This window comes from Maniola hyperantus, chromosome 8, assembly GCF_902806685.2.
Source record: "Maniola hyperantus chromosome 8, iAphHyp1.2, whole genome shotgun sequence".
Classification (NCBI taxonomy): domain Eukaryota; kingdom Metazoa; phylum Arthropoda; class Insecta; order Lepidoptera; family Nymphalidae; genus Maniola; species Maniola hyperantus.
The window spans coordinates 10,654,889-10,677,097 of NC_048543.1; the positions used below are offsets into that span (position 1 = coordinate 10,654,889).

The window sequence follows — 22,209 nt, forward strand, 5'->3', positions numbered from 1 at the left end:
CTTACAACGACGTTTCGATGTATCTACATTCTACATCAGCTACCTCTCAGAATACAGAATATTCTGAGATCTACCTATTGTAAAAGCTGATAGCAATAGCATAATTTCTGACATCGATGCAGTTTGCAGGACAGCAGGCACAACTTTGCCATCGACCGCTGCCGCCTCTGCTTCGCTAGTCGCTGTCGCTACCCGGTATCCTAGGCCAACTCCCGGGTACCGCGCGAAAGTGAAAATTCGCTAGGCACTTTCTCCCCACCCGGGACATCGCGCGTCGGCCGCATCGCCCCGCCCCTCGCTGCACCCCCGCGCCCCCGCGCGCCGCAAGGTCAGCCCCGCGTGCAGGCGGGTGGCGCGGCGGCGGCGCGGCGACGCGCTGCGCTCTTGAAATTTCGCTTTCGTTCACTCGCGGTTATTAGTCGGCCGCGCGCGCTCCGGTAAGCATGTGTTTCGCGTGACGCGTCCTATACATCGCGGCGGCACGTTCGATTTCGTTGAGTCGATCGTGGTGCAGCATGGCTCCGCGACGGCAGGGCGCGACAGGCGAACGCGAGTCCGACGACGGCCACGGCTGCTGCGTCCCCGGCGAGTGCCTTCGCCCCCGGGAGCCGGTGCGCGTCGAGGACGCCGTCCGCGTGCTATGCAACAACGACACGTGCGCCGCCGGCCGGTACATGCACAGAGAATGCTTCGAGCAATGGGAGGCCGGCGTGCTCGCTTATCTCAAGTCCTGCGGCCGCGCACGCTCGTGGTCCGAGAGGCAGAGACACCAGAATCTTTGGACGAAGAAAGGTTACGATTTGGCGTTCAAGGCGTGCGGCTGCCGATGCGGTCGCGGCCACTTGAAGAAGGACCTGGACTGGACTCCGCCCGGCGCGGCTATCAGAGCTGATGATGAGAAAAAGAAGCGCAGGAGAGCCCGGTCGGGACGCGCGCCGGCGGCGGTCGACGTCCGCTCAAGGGCATTCAGCATCTCCAGCTCTGGGTCCTGCTCCCCGCCGTCCGCGTCCTCGGAGCCTTCGGCGAGTCCCACACACGCGCCTCCTCTGACACTGACTCCCGCCAAGAGAAACTCAAAGCCCGAATTTGTTTCCGACAGGATCAGGTAAGAGATTTCTGGTATTTTACACTATTTTTTGTTGTCGACTCACGTGTTCGAGTAAACACCGGTCTGGCGTCATGACAACTTTGTAAATGTTGAATAATTGAAAGGGCAGGTGGGTTGACATAGTGGTATTCAAGCCGAAGTAAAATATTAGAAATCAAGTCAGGTCTGCTGCTCCCATAGTTACATGGCTAGTACCTATAATATTATAAGTCGTCTTGTTTTGTAGTTGTACGGTTACTGATTAGTGACAAGTGGCGCCGCGGCCGCCGGTCAAATCGCAAACTGTATTAATATACACTATACAGCCACACCTACGCAAATGTGTTTTCTATGTTGTGTACGAGCTACGCCTACGGGCCTCAACGCCGGTTGCTTATGCATTAAATCGTATAAGAGCCACGCATAATTGGCGGGGAACTGGTTGTGGTCGGCTCTCGAAGCCAGTCTTGTTCGAAAACCGGACCCTATGCATTGAATTAAGATAAAAAGTAGATAGGTACCTGGCTCATTTCTATCTTGTAGAAAACTAATGAAGAGAACACCTACCAGATTGAGAGTTTAAGTGCATGTTTGTAGAAATACCTAAATAGAACATTGTGATACAAGGGTGGAAAGTCGGTTATTACAAACGAGCTGACGTTTGTAAGCCTGCACTGGGAGTGCCTGGGACTGTAGGCGAGGTTTTACCATCGTCGTCGCGAATTAATTGTGATAAGCTTAACACCCGTGTGTCACACTATGTTTTTCAATATTTTGAGAAAACACCTTAAATTTATGTTCACAAGAACCTTCAGATATCGATTTTAAAAGAATTTGACCCCATAGTGGTACTACCTACACTTTAAAAAAAATTCTCTTATGATCGCAAGCGCTAATCACATAGAACTCCAGATATCGATGCTGAAAGAATTCTGTTCAATTACTTATTATAGCTTTTCAAAATGATGTCCACTTTTCATAATTTTAATAAGTTTCCCTTTTCGATGATCACAAGGAACCGCAGATAGTTATCGATTTTGAAAAATTCGGCCCAATAACAAAGAATTTCAAAAGGGTGTCTATTTTTTAATTTTTTTCTTTTATTTTTGAATTCGCCATTAGAGGTCAATTAGAAAGTATAGATATTAAAAAAATGGCAAAGAAATCGCACTAGTGCGGCAAATTAAAATTTGCCGCCACGTTGAACTCTTAGACTCTTGAGACCAGGTAAATAAAAATCAGCAATGAAATCGCACTAGTGCGGTAAAAACTTTCAAGCCTGTTAATAGTTATTTGTTATGCAAGGCTGCAAACTTATTATTTTGTCGCGAGAGTTTGTATTGAATTCCGAGCCAACGAAGGATTCTAAGGTTGAACCACGAGCGAAGCGAGTGATTCAAAGATCGAATCCTGAGCGAAGCTAGGAATTCAAAGACTCGAGCGCAAATAAATTTTGCTAGTTTATTTAAGAACGTACCTACATGTGCCAACCAAATGTTTTCTGTCATCCATTTCAATAATGATGTTTCGTTGCGATATCAAATTGTAGCCGGAAATTACGCCAGTAAGTAGGTACCTACTACGTACCTAATGAGAACTGAGCAAGCTTCACCTGTCTGTGTTTATGTTCCTATTTATTAGTTAAAATGCTAATAAAGTTCAAAATGAATTCATGTACCTATAGATGGTTGTTTTCACTCGACTGCGGCGAAGCCCAACAGGTAGGTTATGAGTTTTACCTATGTATGTAAGTAGGTACCTATATTTGTTTGTCCGCTCGTGACTACTCAACGGCTCAACGGATTTTGATAATCATTAGATTCGTCTTGATGGCGCGATGGTCGTTAACTATGGGCCTCATAAGAAAGCTCAGAGTCACTCAGCGGGCGATGGAGAGAGCTATGCTTGGAGTTTATGGATTAGAGAAGATCTGTAGAAGAACTAGAGTAACTGACATAGCTCAACGGGTTGCGAAGCTGAAGTGGCAATGGGCGGCACATAGTTCGGTGTTCGGCCACATTAGCACAAGGTGCTAGAATGGCGAGCTCGCACCGGAAGACGCAGTGTTGGAAGACTCCCCCACTAGGTAGACGGACATCAGTCGCAGGGAGCCGCTGGATTCAGGCGGCGCAAGACCGTGGCGTGTGGAAGTCCCCTACAAGACCTATGCCCAGCAGTGGACGTGTATCGATTCATGATGATGATGATGATGATGATGATGATGATGACAAGTAGGTATCGATTATATCGATATTTATTTCACTAGATTTTAGTCTATTTTGTATGCAAATTGCATACCTACCACTTCTAGTTGCAATAAATATCGGACATCACTACATAATATTATTGTACGAGTGAATGTGAAAGTGTTTGTTTCAATCACGTCGCGACGGAGCAACGGAAAAGAACATAGGCTCCTTTTATCCCGACAATACAAAGAGTTCCTACGGGAACAAAATGTTAAAAACCTAAATCCACGCGGACGAAGTCGCGGCCATCAGCTAGTCATTCTTTGGTATATCATTTAAATGGACGCAAAATTGCAGTGAATATACCTATGTTTTCGAAATAATATTTTTTACAACTGCCGGCCGATAGTTCCATTTTGCACCGGTGCCAAATTGGTGTAACCCTAAAAATGCAATTTCGCCGGTCCCATACATTAACCGCGCTTCGCTGCACAGCTGGTTTCCGTTTCCCGTGCACACACCATAGTTACGAAATGCATTTTCCCGAAATTGGCGTGCCAGCTGCCCCCTACCGAAATTGATGCGGTTTCTTGACTAAACTCATTATGGGCTTATCAGATGTTCAAATTCCATTTATGGAACTTTTTATGTGACTGCAAAAAAACTGGAGTGTAATGTTTGCAGGGGGTATGTATGTCAGTTTCTTTATCTAAATATATAAAAGGAAAAGATGACTGACAGACTGACTGACTAACTGACTGATCTATCAACGCACAGCTCAAACTACTGCACGGATCGGGCTGAAATTTGGCATGCAGATAGCTGTTATAACGTAGGCGTCCGCTAAGAAAGGATTTTTCAAAATTCAACCCTTAAAGGGGTAAAATAGAGGTTTGAAGTTTGTATGAAAGTCTGTCAGTTTTGAAGTGTCGATAAAGAAGTTTTGTAGTTAATATTTTTGCAATTAGCAGTAAATGACATATTTTATTAAGCTTATGTCATATCTCATAATTAAAAATCTCATAGTTAAAAATCAAACCTAAGGGTGTAAAATAGGGATTTATGTGTAGTCCACGCGGACGAAGTCGCGGGCATAAGCTAGTTCTAAATAAAGAAAAGGACTACTTCTAGGTACTTTATTTATATCTAAATGCGTATTAAATGAGTAAAGTAATAAGTAGCACGATATCAGCAGCATGTAGGTACCTACTTAATCGTTTAACTCGGGTAGGTAAATAATGGTTGTTAGTTATTTATTATTGTTAAAATAAACTAATTAAATATTTATTTTATTAACATTGAAATTTATACCAAGTAGGTATGTTAATAATTTTATTTTCTGTCGATCAAGTAGGTAACTACTCAGTTAGGTTAAAGGTATTTAATAAGGGTATACGCGTGTTATGCGACTATTGCTTCTTACACAGTGTGATTACTGATTAGTAATTAGTTACCATCTGATCCCACAGATTAAGAATGCCCAGTAGGACAGGCTTAGGATAATCTCTAATCTCCACTTACCTACCTTATGACGATATCGATGAATCGATGAAGATATCGATTATCACTACCCATATTATAAATGCGAAAGTGTTTGTTTGTTGGTTTGTTGGTTTGTCCTTCAGTCACGTCGCAATGGAGCCACGGATTGACGTGATATTTTGCATGGGTATAATTGGAGACCTCGAAAGTGACATATTCTACTTTTTATCCCGGAAAATGAAAGAGTTCCCACGGGATTTAAAAAAAACCTAATTCGGCATCAGCTATTAATAAATAATCATGAGCATGCATGAGAAGTGAAAATAGCAGAGAGCGATCGATGGCTTCTAAAGAATCTATTTATTCTAAATATATAAAAAGAATAGGTGGCTGACTGACTGACTGACTGGTCTGTCAACGCACAGCTCAAACTACTGGACGGATCGGGCTGATAACTATTATGACGTAGGCATCCGTTAAGAGAGGATTTTTGAAAATACAACCCCTAAGGAGGTGAAATAAGGGTTTGAAATTTGTTTAGTCCACGCGGACGAAGTCGCGAGCATGATCTAGTTTTTATCTAAGTTTGTTTGAGCCACATTTGAGCTATCATTTCAACTCATAAATACATAGTTAAATACGTTATTAAAGTAGTTAAGTGAGTTTATCATACCGTTCTCAAGTTATCGTATTATCAAATTATCGCCTAAGTAACCAAAATCAGCCAAGCGTAAATAAATTTGTGAATAATTAAGTGATAACTATTCATAAAATCTAGTAACGAGCGTTCCTGGCCTCTAACTGCAAACCACACAATCTAAATAAACAATAATAGACAGCCAGACACGCAAAGCAATCAAAGGGATTTGAATACAAGTTCAACCGGTTTAATGTGACCGGTTTTATTAAGATCTAGAGAAAGGACATACCTGTACACTCTAAAAGCAGATATGTGTGGTTGTTACGCTTTAACCCGAGGGGTTTGAATGGAATTTCTAGCTAAAACCATGCTAAAACAAGCTTTTTGTAGTACAATGAGGCCGATTCTCTTGTACACAATCTCTAAACTAAACTAAATTAACAGGTCCAAACCTGCTGCTATCCTTTTCCGCAAGCAACATTATGACAGGGATAGCAATAGATTTAGACGTGTCATTTTAGTTTAGTTTAGAGATTGTGTACATGGGAATCGGCCCCAATGGGGCCGATTCTCTTGTACACAATCTCTAAACTAAACTAAATTAACAGGTCTAAATTTAGTGCCATCCTTTTCCCCAAGCAACATTATGAAAGGGATAGCATTAGATTTAGACATGCCATTTTAGTTTAGTTTAGAGATTGTGTACAATGGAATTAGCCACAATATCATCATAAATTAATAAGCTGTGATAGCGTAGTGGTTAGAACGGTTAGAACGTCCGACTCCTAATCGGAGGTCGAAGGTTCTATCCCGGGCACCTCTAACTTTTCGGAGTTATGTGCATTTTAATTAATGAAATATCACTTGCTTTAACGGTAAAGGAAAATGGAAATAATCTCAAAGATGTGTGAAGTCTACCAATCCGCACATGACCAGTGTGGTAGACTATGGCCAAATCCTTCTCTCTGAGAGGAGTCCCGTATACTAGTGAGCCGGCGATGGGTGGATCGTAATGAATTAATGATAATGATGATTAAACATCATGAAAATATTTTGCTTTTGGTTTCACGTAAAAAAACTCGAGAAATTCATACTTAGGTAAGTAATTTTTATTGTAGTACCTAGGCATATTTATAGAAGGATTTTTTTAAAGACATCCTAGCAATAGCTATCATCAGAGGTTTACTTGTAATAACTTATTTCTGGACGCTACATCACACTAATATTTTAAAGGTGCAAGTTTGTGTGTATGTTGGTTACTCTTTCACGCAAAACTACTGGACGGATTTGTCTGAAATTTGGAATGGGCATAAATTATACCCTGGATTACCACATAGGCTACTTTTTATCCCGGAATATCAAAGCCTTCTCACGGGATTTAAATAAACCTATATCCACGCGAACGAATTCGCGGGCATCAAAATCCCTGTAAAATGCATATCAAGCCTAGAGCATGCGTTTATGTACCTATGTGTGATTGTAGGTATCAGGTGTCTTATTTACTTGCAGTATGGATTTTTACTTTAACCTCAGTAGCTCAGTGGTTAGGGACACGTCACTGCTACAACTAACTTTACGCTTAGTTGGAGGGGAAAGAAGAATGTATTTTATCATGCTTTACAAATAAAAATAGTGTCTAACGGCTATTCTTGCAAAAAAATCAAGACAAAATCACTGCACAATGCATATCTAGGCATGTGTTTATGTAGGTGCGGTATGTGTGATTGTAGGTATCAAGTGTCATCCAGGTATCAGCTTTATTGAGACGTGGGCGAAGACAGCATGACGTCCAACGCCTTATTTACTTGTTAACTTGACCTATAAAAACGTGTTGAAATGTGACCTCGGGTAATTGTAGTCGACTGGGAGCTCATAATTTGCGTACAAAGCGTAAATATTACTGGAATGCTTATTATGTTAGGAAATGAATACTTAAAAGAATATAATTGTTCTAAATCACGTATTGTATTGTGTGAATTTTTATGTAAAGGCTGTTTTATGCTGCAGCAATGGCATGCGACAGAGCGGCATGCCACAAATGACTAATTTCGTGGCTCTAAGCAGTATGCAGAAGTCTATTTTATACAGAGGCAAGTCGTGCTGCAGAGTTGGAATAGTATACTACATGTATTGCGGCACAACAGTCAGCCGACGATTTTTTCTACATATATAGAATAAGAAGCTTAATTCGCTATAGTCTGCCAAAACAGACAAATCTGTATGTTACAATTTGCATCAGATTTGTCTGTTATGGCGGATTAATGGTTCGGTAAGTAAGTAAGTGCTGTGTAAGTTGAGATTTCCGCAAACTAACGCCTGCTTCTATCCAACATTTGATTCTTGCTACATTTTAGACTATATTTTGGCATGAAGCCCTGTGAGTGTGACATGTCTCAGGGTGAGATCTATAGACCGCACTCTGACTTAGCATACCTAGACTTAAGACAGTTAAAACGAGACAGAGCTATATTTCTCACATAAATCTGTCTCGTTTTAACTCAATCTTAAGTCTGAACAAAGTCTAAAGTGCGCTCTATAGATCTCAGCCTCACTGTCGCACTATGTTGCTCTCGTGTAAATCGCCCTTAAGAGATTATAATATTAGTAATGGAATAATGGGAATATTATATGTAATTTGAAAACATTTAAGCATAGTGCAATTAAAATATGAATAATAACCCAGAATATCTAACCGCTATGTAATAAATTAGGTAAAGTGTTAACTTAACTCAACTCTTAATACAAAAACTTAAGATTTTCTGTAATTTCACACAGCTCCGCGAGCTAAATCATTCTTTTCAACACTAATTTAAATATATTAAATTCACCTATCGCCTGGTGACTATTTATAGCGCATTTTGTATTCAAAACACGATCAATTGTCTACCTTATAGACGTATTAGGTGATCTAATATGAATTTATAAAACTGGTTAGACGGCTTAAATGCGCTGTATATAATAATACCTATATATACACCTATTTATCGACTAATGACTACCGGTGGATGTTTAAAATATTGAATTTTTAATATCAGCAATCATAAAAGAATTTCTGCTAAGTAAATACAGATACCTACTTGATATAGGTAACCGTATCGTAAGTAGTTCGTTAACTAGGTTATAAGTATACCTAACCCATACTTTAGGTACGTATAGTACTATAATATAATATACTTATTCTGTGCTATTGCCTAGGTAGTTTCCTATTGTAAAAAAAAAATGTTCTGTTCGTTCCTTACCTAAAGTCGTTCACTTCGCACATTTAACAGAGGGTTATTAAGAAAATATTACTATTCATACTAAATATATAATACTAAGTAGATATAAATAAATGCACGTGTCTGTTTGTCTGTCAGTCGGTTAACTTTTCACGGCCCATCTATTTTACCGATATTAACAAAATATGGTATCTACAGGGATGCCTTGCATTCCGGATACGGGCATAGGCTACTTTTATTCCTGAAAATCAAATAGTTGCCACGGGATTTTGAAACCTAAATCAGCTACTATAAGTGTAGGTATTCCTTCCAGCCGAAAAAAGGTAGTTAACTACGGTACCAAGTGATTATAACTAATGCACCTATTGTAGTAAACAGGAAAATAGTTTTAATAATTATACCAATAAGAAATAATATTTTACAGACAATAGCTGGACAGGTCGGCGTTAAGTTTTTATATATTAATAACCGAATATAAAAAATTATCTCAAACAAAAACACAAAAACTCAATTATACTTTTTTTTGCTCTTTATAAAAGTACTTAAGCTTAGCTTATATGTAATATATTTCAGAGTATGTATTTGAGTTAGGTATCTAAGTACTTTCAGTACCTACTTTTAATTTAGATTTAAGTTTATTTAATAGAATTGTTTTTTAATAATATATAGCAAAGAAACTATATATGAAATGTATAACTTAGGAATTTAAATAGATAAGTATTTAATTAATTAAATATAAAAATGTATTGTTAGGTCTGTATCTAAAATTTAAATCAGTAAATAAATCTAAAAATGCAAATTTTCAAGGCGACTTTTTGTGTTTATTATGTAGTCAAACAGGACATATAGCCAGATGAAGTGAGGAAATAGTGATTTTTACCTGTCGCGGTCGTTTGAATTTTTGGCAAATTATAATTATTTTGTTACAATAAAGCTTATCTACTTCCTTAGCATTATCTACATGAATATAATTTTCAATAATATATATTGATACATACTCAACGCACCTACCCATTTATTACGACTCAGTCACCTTTTCTTTTATGTATTTACATAAAAGAAAAGGTGACTGAGTCTGACTGATCTTATGATCTATCAACGCACAGCTCAAACTACTGGGCGGATCGGGCTGACATTTGGCATGCAGATAGCTATTATGAGGTAGGCATCAGCTAAGAAAGGATTTTTGAAAATTCAACCCCTAAGGGGGTGAAATAGGAGTTTGTAAAAAAACAGATGATAAAAATCATGTAGCAATTACAATGATTCTGAATCCCAAACCGGAGTTTGCGACCATCTAAAAGACTAATGGTCGAGTTAGGTATTTGTTATGATATCTCTTGTACGAAATAGTGTTTTTGCACCGCGAAATGACGTCCACAGTAAATAATCTGATCACGTGTATTGTAACCTTGAGAGTTGAGACGAGCCCACCATGCCAGACATGAGCCTCGTGTTTTGTTTCGCTGATTACGACATAGCGAAGCTACGAATGTTTTCGTTCCATCTCCAATATTCATTCAGGATATCCATCTAAGGTGTTGAGTAGGTACGTCTAGTGAAAGCTTATCTCTAGTGAGAAATGGCGGCAAAAAATTTAGGTTGTGTATCCCAGTGTATACCTAGGAATACCTAAACGTATTTTGATACTTGATACATAATCTTAAATATATAAATAGAAAAGGTGACTGATTGACTGACTGATCTATCGACGCACAGCTCAAACTACTGGACAGATTGGGCTGAAATTTGGCATGCGGATAGCTATTATGAAGTAGGCATCCGCTAAGAAAGGATTTCTGAAAATTCAGACCCTAAGGAGGTGAAATAGGGGTTTGAAATTTGAGTAGTCCACGCGGACTAATATTGTTATTGATATTTTCATTGTAAATATTGTTCGGAACAGGTCGAGAAACGAGATGGCAATTTTCTAGTGGTGGCAAGGTAACATCGCAAACCGGATAATCGACATGGATAATTTTTTTGGTACGCAAACTTAATCAGAGTAAAATTATTACTTACCACCTTTTTAAAAAGTAATATTTTACTATGGTGAGTAGGTATTTTTTAGGGTAGGGAATGCTGCCTAACGATAACATGTTTGTATTTTTATTTATTGTTAGTACAACGTACGGTAGTTACAAGTTTGATCATAATTGAACAAGTGTTACAACAGTAATGAAATAGTGGAAATCTAGTTCTAAGCAAGAGAAGTTATAGGACCGCACCATATAAAAAAGCGTCTGAGCGACTCTCGAGTCACGACTCACGATAGCTATGACTCAGGCAGCAACGGTGCGTGAAATCGAGGGGAGGCCGCTAAAGGGTATCGACTATCGATGAACGTCAAAAACATCGTGGATTTTAATATGTGCCCAACGTTTGATAGAAGCAAGAATTCAGCTAGTAGGTACATGGGATACGTTTAGTGTTAATTTTCTTGCAAGATTTTCCTGCCACGTATAACCTAAATATCTTCAAAGCAAGAGTGAATTGGCAACTTCTAGGCAAGCGCGCCTCAACCGATTGCTTTTTAAGTATGATTGTTGTCATCAATCACGCAGTAAAAATTAAAAATAAAGTTTTACATAATTACAGAACGTACTATGCCTGGACCTTTTGCTGAAGACCAAACCAAAATAAGTTTTTAATCGAGCATAAAACTAAACAAAACAAGGTTAATTCTTAAAAAGAATTTACTCCTCTAAAACCCAGAATGTGACAGCGGCAAGACGCTTCCTCGCGTAAAACACGACGCTTTTTTATACAAATTCCTTCGTAATCGTAACAAACCGGCTCCAATGTGGCCTCGAAAATTGTTTTATTGTTATTAATGGGTTTGAAATTACAGGAGTCTTAAATTCTCAGACAAGGCGGTGGTTTCCGTTCCCATGTCGACAGTGGTAGAGGGCGGTAAGGCTCGTTAGCGTCGTTTTTAGGGCGTGATCGGCGCAACGGCGCATGCCTGCATAAATTGCAGCCGAATACAATATTCTCCCGATTTCTGTCTACGTGCATCTCTTTCACTAAAGCCGGCCGTGTTGCCGCGTCACGAAGCCCCGTGGTCTCGACCTTGCACCGAGTTTGGCCGATAATTGTAATAAGGAAATGGTGAAAGAAAGGTGGAGGCTTACTGCATTGGTTAAGAAAGCTACATTATTATTCCGTCTCGTAAATATACTTACATAGGTTGTAGCACGTCGGATGGAGAATTCGAAAATTGAGTAGATTTAATGCTACTACGATTACGAGAAGCCATTGCCATCTCCTTAGGCGTCTCCCCGCCTCATACCCCGATTGCCATTTCCACCTGTAGCGGACTATAAGGCTGAGATCTATAGAGAGCGCACTTTGACTTTGCTCAGACTTAAGATTGAGTTAAAACGAGACAGATTATGTGAGAGATATAGCTCTGTCTCGTATTAACTCTGTCTTAAGTCTAAGCAAAGTCAGAGTGCGCTCTATATATCTCACCCTAAGTGTTATTGAATAAGCAGTCTGAGTGACTTCGAAACATTGATAATAATATATCAAGTAAGTACTAAGTACCTATTACATACAAAAAAGTGTCTCGTGATTTAACTTGCAAATTTACTCGATTATGCACAGCCAAAGGTAAAGAAGTACGAGTATTTATGTGTGTGCATTGTGTTGTGCTCGTGTGGGCACGCACCAAAATGTGCCCCAATGTAATGTGTACAACAAAGCGTTCTCCCCTTCGTTCAGGTTCGCTCCACAATACCTGTGTCGAATTTTATTGGTGCAACATTGGTGTGCACTTTGTGAAGACCAATAGGTATATTAAACTAGATGATACCCGCGACTTCGTCCGCGTGGATTCAGGTTTTGAACCTTTAGGGGTTGCATTTTCAAAAATCTTTTTTGCGGATGTCTAGCGTAGCGTCATAATTTTTATCTGCATGCCAAATTTCAGCCCGATTCATCCAGTGGTTTGAGCTGTGCGTTGATAGACCAGTCAATCAGCTTTTACTTTTATATGCGTTTATATATTAATAACTATGTTAAAAATAATATTAAACTTTAAAGATTTATAGTCACCCATGCCTGGTCAGTTGCAGGGCTCATTACGCAGTCGACCGGCGAAGTGGCGACAATTCAGAGCGGACTATGCATAATTCAGCCATTAATTCTCGAAATGACTCTTAGCTGTGTTGGCTAGACGTAGTTGACCAACCTTATACGACGCTATATGTCAGGATTCAATACAACTTTCAAGACTGCTAAAACGACTTTGTAACGAGTTCAGAGCAATTTAAAAGCGGTCTGTACAGTGTACACTATATCGGCTAAAACTTGTCGTATAAAGTTGTCGATTGAAATCTGGTTTACGTTTCTATCCTGATTTTGGGCTGAAATCTTTGGAAATCCGTCTTTTCATTCGAAGAATTTGATTTTATAAAGGAACTAGCTTATGCTCGCGACTTCGTCCGCGTGGACTTCACAAATTTCAAACCCCTATTTCACCCTCTTAGGGGTTGAATTTTCAAAAATTCTTTCTTAGCGGATGCCTACGTCATAATAGCTATCTGCATGCCAAATTTCAGCCAGATCCGTCCAGTAGTTTGAGCTGTGCGTTGATAGATCAGTCAGTTAGTCATTCAGTCAGTCAGTCAGTCAGTCAGTCACCCTTTCCTTTTATATATTTAGATTAGAGAATAAGTGGATTGCTTAGTTGGAGAGGAAAGGGGAATATTCACCATAATTGACTAGGCTAAAATATTATTTTAAAAAAAATGTTAGTTACTAAAAAAGTTTTTTAGTTTTTTACGGCGAATCGCAATTATGACCGGTTATTGAATTCGCAATATTTTTATAAATATTTATAATAGGTAGTAAAGCACGGAAGAAGCCGTAAGCAGAATAGGTAGTTTACGAGTTTATTTTGTCATCTCAATCTATATGCAAATCCTGTCTGGTTTGAATAGATGAATATTCTTACAATAATAATTTTTAAGACTATTAGGTAGGTATAAAATATAAATTGACAAAAGCATGTTTTGTTATTATAGTAAGTTATTAATAACTCCAGTTCGTCCGCGTGGAATCAGGTTCTTATAATCCCGTGGGAACTCTTTTACTTTTTTGGATAAAAAGTAGCCTGTCCTTTCCTGGGATGTAAGAACTCTGCACTTACCAAATTTCGTCAAAATCGGTTAAACTGTTATGCCGTAAAAAGCTAGCAGACAGACAAGACAGACACACTTTCGCATTTATAATATAAGTATGGAGTATGGATAATCTAGCAGCTAGCTATGCCACCATCTACAATAATTGTCGTGTCTACCGATTTTATTTATTTTATTTATTTATTTTCCACACAAACAGAAAAAAAACACAATATTGGTTTCTTCGTGCTCGTAAGCGCTTGGCGGCTTGTCTGAGCACTGCACATTCCTCTGTAGTCTTATACTTACATACATACTATACATACTATTAATTAATTAATTATTATTATAAATAGCAAATGCTTTATCATATCACGTAACTACTTACTAATGCATTAGAACTGAGAACATACTGATTAGTGATTAATTTTCTTTGAATCCTCTTTAGTTGTCTAAAAATTAATATTTCTCACAATCTACTAATTGCGGGCTACAAAGAGGGCAAAGCAGAAGAAAAGGAATTGTTCTAGTAAGTATATTTGATATACTATTATGACAAATACATAGGTAATATAGCGCATACATTTTGAGATCGCACTCGCCATTTTAGCTCTATGTGTCAACTGTCATGTCAAAAGTACGACTTTCTTCTTCTTTTCTTGTTTGGTGGCTTTTTGTAGTGCCAGACAAGCACAATACACTACGATTTTAGTCCTTAATCCAAAGGTGAACCGTACTTTTGACATGACAGTTGACACATAGAGCTAAAATGGCGAATGAGATCTCAAAATGTATGCGTTATACCTACCTATCTAACAGCCGTACTTCAGAGTCGCTAATCGTTACTTAAGATTGAGTTAAAACGAGACAGATTTATGTGAGAGAGCTGTCTCGTTTTAACTAAACTTAAGTAACAACGACTCTTGAGTACGGCTGTATGTGCATGATGGCGATTATTATTTATACTTAGAGGCGGATTATTATATGTTCTGTAGCGATGCCCTACAATATTTCTATCGGAACAAGTAAACACATTGGCGCTGCGCATGGAGAAAGTTCGGTTAGGTTCAGGGCCAACTGAAGTGCTATTTGCGTCTCGCGGCAGGCGATCGTCGATGCAATTAAATTTGTAAGAGTAGCTTTATGTTCCGAGCTAAATATAGGCGTATCCTTGCGACGTTGTCGTGCTGTATCCTGACAAACACTACTTTCGGTCTCTACATTTTATTTATCTCATTTTAGTTCTGATTAGTTATTGGGATTATCAGTCGCTAGCGTTTGTTCATTGACACAGGACACTCCTCAACTATTCTATTCGAGTCTATAAATCCTTGCTTTGGGTATTGTTAGACATGTATTGTTAATTTAACCTTACATTCCTGCTTAAATGAAGACATACAAAAAATATAATAATAACAGCGAACTGTTGTCAATGAAAGAAGGTACTCACAATAATCTCGGTCAGGAGTAAAAAAACGCTTGCGCATATTTATCAACACTTTTTGTCATGCTTCCGGCAATTAAACAAACAATATTTAATTTTAAACGTGAAACTAAACAGCTCAGCAAAGCAACATAATCTTGAACCATAATTTTTATTGAGTCTCTTACTAATATAAAAAAAACCGGCCAAGTGCGAGTCAGGCTCGCGCAATGAGGGTTCCGTACTGCAGTCTTATTTTTTCGACATTTTGCACGATAATTCAAAAACTATGATGCATGAAAATAAATAAAAATCTGTTTAAGAATGCACAAGTGAAGCCCTTTCATATGTTACCCCACTTGATATAGTTATCTTACTACGAAAATTTAAAATATCTACTAATTATTAGTTTATGACCACAATTTAATTTTTTTGTGTGATGTAACCACAAATTCACGGTTTTCAGATTTTTCCCCTAATACCAGCTATAAGACCCACCTACCTACCAAATCATGATTCTAGGTCAACGGGAAGTACCCTGTAGGTTTCTTGACAGACCGACAGACAGACAGACAGACAACAAAGTGATCCTATAAGGGTTCCGTTTTTCCTTTTGAGGTACGGAACCCTAAAAATATCATCTTTGCTAGTTGCTAGCAAATACATAGTGAATGTTTTACGCGGGAATGTTTCGATGTCGCAATCTCAGCCTACATAAAGTTCAGCAGTTCATTGAGCTCCGTGGCTAACACCCATTGTGCTTATCTAAAGGTTAAATCAGCGACATTAGTGAAGGAGAACTATTGTTAACTTAAGGCGAGATTAATTATTGCACCTTTGCTTGGAACGAGTTTTACTTTTCTCTTGCTAATACCAGATGTTAGCATAAATATGTAATGTAAGGGTATTTTTAAAAATATCTGCTTTACACATAGTTCCCGTGGGATTTCCAAACAATCTTTATATCTATAATCTACGCGGACGAAGCCATCATCTAGTGTTTTATTAAAACTATACGCGCTGTTAGTTCATCAGTCATCACTCTTATCCTTTCGCATCCTAAATGTGTTACTCTTATGAGAATTAAATAAATAATTCAATTCAAAATATCTACCAACTATTTACCAAGTGAATAAATAAAGCAAAATAAAACATTTAAAACACAGATATATGTTTCCATGTTACAACCAAAGTGAGTTTCGTATTCACTGGCTCGGAATGAACAAGATAATACGACGTTTTACAACACAACTTAAATCCAGCTGACATTTACTTAACTATTAGACATCCATTGCGGTTATCTTGCCTTGTTGTGGCATCTGATATTTTATCCCCTTCACCTCCCATATAAGGTACCTACTAGCTTTTGGCCCACGACTTCTTCAGTGGCAGACGGTGTTGAAGGCGAGTCACCGCAGCGGGCAGCGCGGCTTGTAATTAAACCGCTTGGCAACGTTCAAATTCTGTGTTTCAAACGTTAAATTTGAATTTAATAAATTATAGAAGTCCTGTTGAAAACCAAAATTTAGCAGGTTCTCTGTAGTACTTAAAGACAAATATTTCCATGTAAAAACTATGTGCCAAGTCAGAAATTTTAGTATTAAATAATTCGTTTTAGACTTTTATTTTAGCTTCTTTTAAGATTTTATTTGATCGAGTGAAGTACTTCCTATTGTGTATCAAATTAGCACATTCCTTAGACAATGTCTAAAGGTATATTGTATATTTTTGGCAAGGCCGTTATTTAATAGTAAATACCTAAAACATTTGATCTAGCAAACCAGTTTTTTCCGCTTAGCCTCGTCGGTGACTCGCCTTAATTTCCTATCCACTGTTTGGAATCGACTCCTGCGAGTGTCGAGTATTGCGTTAATATACATGAACAGCAGTTTGCAACCTAGCGGAATACATATTACGCCTGTAGTGCGCGACAGGTCGAGACGGCACTCGGGGTACGAAGAGGGGGGACTTTTGTTTGGAGCGCACTACGAATAAACCCTTCTTACAGTACGCGGCAAAAAGTAATGTACATCGACCTTTAGAAAGAGGTAGCGGTAGGTAGCGTTTTGTAGAGCATTGTCTCTGTCGTTGAGACCGACAAAACGTCACATAGTTATGAGTGACACAGACAACGCTCTACAAAGCCGAAACGTCATTCTAAAGGCCAATGTACATTGAAAATGAAAATGAAAATGAAAATCTTTTTTATTCGTATAAACTTTTACAAGTGCTTACGAATAGTGGGATGCATCTACCACATTACTTTCTGCCGCGTACTGTAATAAGTATGACATGAAATGCAGTTTGCAACGTAACGGAATATTACAAACGCACGTATACAACATGGTCCTGTCGCCTCTAAATCTTGAAATATATATATCTCCCGCAATAGCCTGGGAATGACGTTTAGATTAGATAACTGATTTATGGTTGCGTTGACTTGTCAGTTTGATATCATGTAGTTATACGAGTATTGTGCACTGATGCTCAAAACAATGTTTGGATCAGCGCAGTGCAGTTTGGACAGTGAGCAAAATATGTCTACTGTCTGTATACATTGTTAGTCTTTAGTTCTTGAAAACTGGCAGAATTTAATGATTTTCTATACAAAAAAAAATTATATATATTTTGCGAATACTTATAAGTATTTTTATATTTTGCGAATTTGTACTACCCTTATTTTTCGCATAATAAGTATTTATCTTGTAAATACATACGCATACCTACATTTGCTTGGATGATATGGAAACGATCTAAAGGTACTACATATCAAATATAAATATTGATAACTTCATCATTTATAACATTTTATAGTGCTACATATTTTTGCAACCATAATATCTCTAACCGCTTTCAGCAAAATATTTTTTGCCACTCCGACTGCAAATATGTAATTTTTGGTTAACTGTAGATTAATTAATAATATTATGTTGTATTTTTTACATAACAATTATAAAATGTCCTCCGGACCGAATTTCGGTCACATCTAATCTCCACGGATTATTTATAAGTAAATAGCTTTCGCTGATGCGTCTATAACTTAGGTATAGTAAACTGATGAGGAAAAAATTTATTGATATTTTTTGCGTCGCTATTTATTACCATATCTTTAGTCGCTTGTTATTTAGTTGCACTAGCATAACAAAGTGGTTACAATTGATAGCGACGACTTATCGCGACTTGTATAACGTTCTATTTTTAAAACGATGTAGGTATGGACTGCAGTCGAGTGCAGCGCCATAATATTGTTACGAGTAGGTACAGTAATAATTATATTGCGCATCTAGAGAACTAACCATCCTCAACGCTTGAAGTCGTCCCAAGGTCTAGAATTTTCTACGCGTTAAGCTTGTCACACACCGGTCATCTATACTATCCATACTAATATTATAAATGCGAAAGTGTGCTGTCTGTCTGTCGGTCTACTAGCTTTAACCGGCCCATCCGTTTAACCAATTTTGATGAAATTTGAAGGTAGCTTGTGCATCTCAGGTTTGATCCTGAAAAATTAAAGAGTTCCCACGGGATTTTTAAAAACCTAAATTGCTTGGTTTTGCCGCACGCCGCGGACGCCGTTATTTCAAAGTGGTTACCAAATAAAGTTTTTTTGTATATATTTAGCTGGAAACCCTCGGTTATAATTTTTTTTTACCTTACTTTTGGGTTGTTACCTTACTTGTCGGTGTGCGTTGCGCCTTCACCTATCTGTGCCGTGTGTGACAGGCATTAGTAGGAACATAGTACATAGCGTTACTATCGGGGTCACGTTGTCGTTAACTTCCTGCGATAAACAACGTTTTACAGCTGAAATATTACATTTTATTTACAACTCATATTTTATCTTTCGGTAAACATATTTACACTTGTTTTTTTCCACATACACCTAACGCATTGTATATAAATAGTTGCTCGTATTTCTAAGGTGCGCATTGCTTGTTTACACTTTATTATATAAACTAGCTTATGCTCGCGACTTCGTCCGCGTGGACTTCACAAATTTCAAACCCCTATTTCACCCCCTTAGGGGTTGAATTTTCAAACATCCTTTCTTAGCGGATGCCTACGTCATAATAGCTATCTGCATGCCAAATTTCAGCCCAATCCGTCCAGTAGTTTGAGCTGTGCGTTGATAGATCAGTCAGTCAGTCAGTCAGTCAGTCACCTTTTCCTTTTATTATATAAATAACACCTATTGCACTCCTAAAGCCAAAATAGCTACCAAAAACACTATAATGCCGGATGTTTTTGATAGCTGATACTTACAATTATTCGTAGCTCGAAATACACATCAAAATTATTGCAGTAATTACGTTATTTCGGGAGTAGAACAACAGCCTGTTATAATATAAGACAATCTAATCTGTTTTCTGATTCTGTTCTTTAGATAACATCGACATTTAGAAGAGCTATCGTTGTGTTAGATTCGATAGTTCTACAGACTACATTTTTTTCAAGAAGAAGCACAGAATGGTCAATCAATATTTATCTTACTTCGAAAATTGAAAATACTTATTATTAGTTTATGACTATTTAATTTTTTTTGTGTGATGTAACCACAAATTTCACGGTTTGCAGATTTTTCCCCTAATGCCAGCTATAAGACCCACCTTCCTGCCAAATTTCATGATTCTAGGTCAACGGGAAGTACCCTCTAGGTTTCTTGACAGACAGACAGACAGACAGACAGAACAAATTGATCCTATAAGGGTTCCGTTTTTCCTTTTGAGGTACGGAACCCTAAAAGGACCACGAAAGGGTTCGAAACTAGTCGGGCTTACGTCGACTAAACACGTGAGTAAAGCCGGGTGTGAGATATGTATAATGGAAATCACTCACGATAGTTTAAACACTTAATTATTTATTTACACTTTATGTTTAAGTATATAAGAGCCGTGATAGCCTAGTGGTAAGGTCCGTCTTCTATTCATGAGGTCGGGGATTCGATCCCGGATACGCACCTCTAACTCTTCGGAATTATGTGCGTTTTAAGAAATTAAATAGGTATCACTCTCTCCAACGGTAAAGGAAAACATTGTGAGGAAATCTGCATTCTGCCTGAAAGTTTTCCATAATGTTTTCAAAGGCTTGTGAAGTCTGCCAATCCGCAATTGGCCAGCGCGCAGTGTGGTGGACCATGACCGAACCCTTCTCATACTGAGAGGAGACCCGTGCTCTGTAGTGAGCTGGCGATGGGTTAGTTAATATATTTTCTTCTCCGTTAACTGTGTAGGTATGTATGTAATGTGGAATTATTAGTGAACTTTGACTGCAAAATTTATCGCAACGAAGGAAAGCTAAGTCTTCCATATGTGTATTCAAAATTGCCCATTTAAAATATCTTTCCGTAAACATTTTAGGTATATTATTTACCTGAGAATAGGTAGGTAATAAGTCACAATGGAATTCAAACAAAAGAACCGAAAACGTGAACAAAAATACCTATAATATATACCTATAATAGTTAATATAGATTGCTTTAAATTGATCTTGAGGTAATAAATCTGACAGCATAAAATTCTTAGACGCTAACGAGAAGTTTTTCTAATCACTCGAGCATATTTATTATGCTGGTTTCGGCGTTAGATTGTATGATATTTGGTATTTATGGAGCACAAAAATAGTTAACTTGATCAAGTTAATAAATTCCATCTACAAGTATTAACGACTTGAACGGGGTATTTTTATCTGATTTTTGCAATATTCGTTGTGCGTTAACGAGATATTTCGACAGTAATAGTAAAATAGTTATTTTGGTTTTTTTTATTGTTCTGGTACAAAAAATTTTATAACGTTAATATGTATCTTTCTAATAGACGTGTTGAGTTAGGAAATAAAAAATGTGAGGGATGAGACGTCATAGGATAAATACGGAACAACCCTTCTTCCAGCTTCCCTCGTGTGTAATAAGGTGATAAAGTGGTATGGGCATTAGTTACAAAATATTCCAACGTAGGTCTTAGGTATTTACTATTTACCTGTCATACGACAAGTCAATCTTTAAAATATAGCACTTGGTTGAAAAGTGACTCGATTATACTATATTGCTCGCAGGATATGGTTATGAAAGCAATCTCTGACAGACTTCAAATCTGATCTAATGATCTCAGTTTACTCAGCCACAAAAAACTGTATTGAAACTTAGACTGAATCATAGTCATTATTAGTCTATTCATCAAATAAGAATATTATAAACTCGCGAATTTTTTGCAAAGATTTTTTTATTCAGCAACTGTTAATCATTTGGTTACGATCAATTTAATTGTTTTGCTTTTTATACACAATGAAGATAGCCGGGATCGAAGCCACGCCCTCGCACAATTCGCCTAATTGCCTAATTATTTTTATTACCCGTTTGTTTCGGGCGCGGCCGTCTCGACCCATTTTCCAATTTAATCTTACACTAAAAAAACACCTAACATTTTATGTTCTATCAAAGCAAATAAGAGCTCGTTTATCACTTCATTACACGTGTCATAAAATATAATATCAAAAGTTTATTCTATCAACATCTATCGCACTTCAAAGAAATATTTCCATTTGAATTTTTAATGAGAGAATGTTGCCTTGAAATAATTCGATAGAGGACCGGTCCCTTTGTTCTTGATACGAAACACTTTCCGGAATCCTAATGAGGGTTTGTTTACGTTTTAAGACCTTGAAACATTTGAAACTTAGAAGGGTATGGTAGGTGTACCATTCCTAAATATTGTTCCTACTGATTCATAGCAAAATATCGATTCGTATAAGTATGCGTTTTAGTTTCCGGGCATTGTTAACTGTATATTTTATAATATGAGTGTTATGAATCGAAACCTGAGACGCTAACCATACTTTAGCAAAGATTTAGTTTGTTGGCTACAAAAAAATTCAACAAAATTTATGAATTCATCGTGTGTAGTGTAGTGTGTACCTAATAAATGTGTCGCTTTGATCATGATAAAAACGATAATAAGTTAGCGCAAAACACGAAAAATTATCACACGTATAAAATTATGAAATCATGGAAATGTTATAAAACGTAGGCGACTCACGAAATTTGGTGTT

At 37.8% G+C, this 22,209-nt stretch overlaps 1 protein-coding gene across 1 annotated transcript in view; it reads left to right on the plus strand.

Moving 5' to 3' along the window:
• Window positions 1-413: 413 nt before the first annotated feature.
• The window catches only part of heca (hdc homolog, cell cycle regulator), a 94,625-nt gene continuing 72,829 nt past the window's right edge, over window positions 414-22,209 (plus strand). Inside the window, 1 exon segment of the mRNA XM_034970853.2 lies at window positions 414-1,105. Within this exon segment, the coding sequence (XP_034826744.2) occupies window positions 516-1,105 (590 nt within the window). The 5' untranslated portion in view covers window positions 414-515.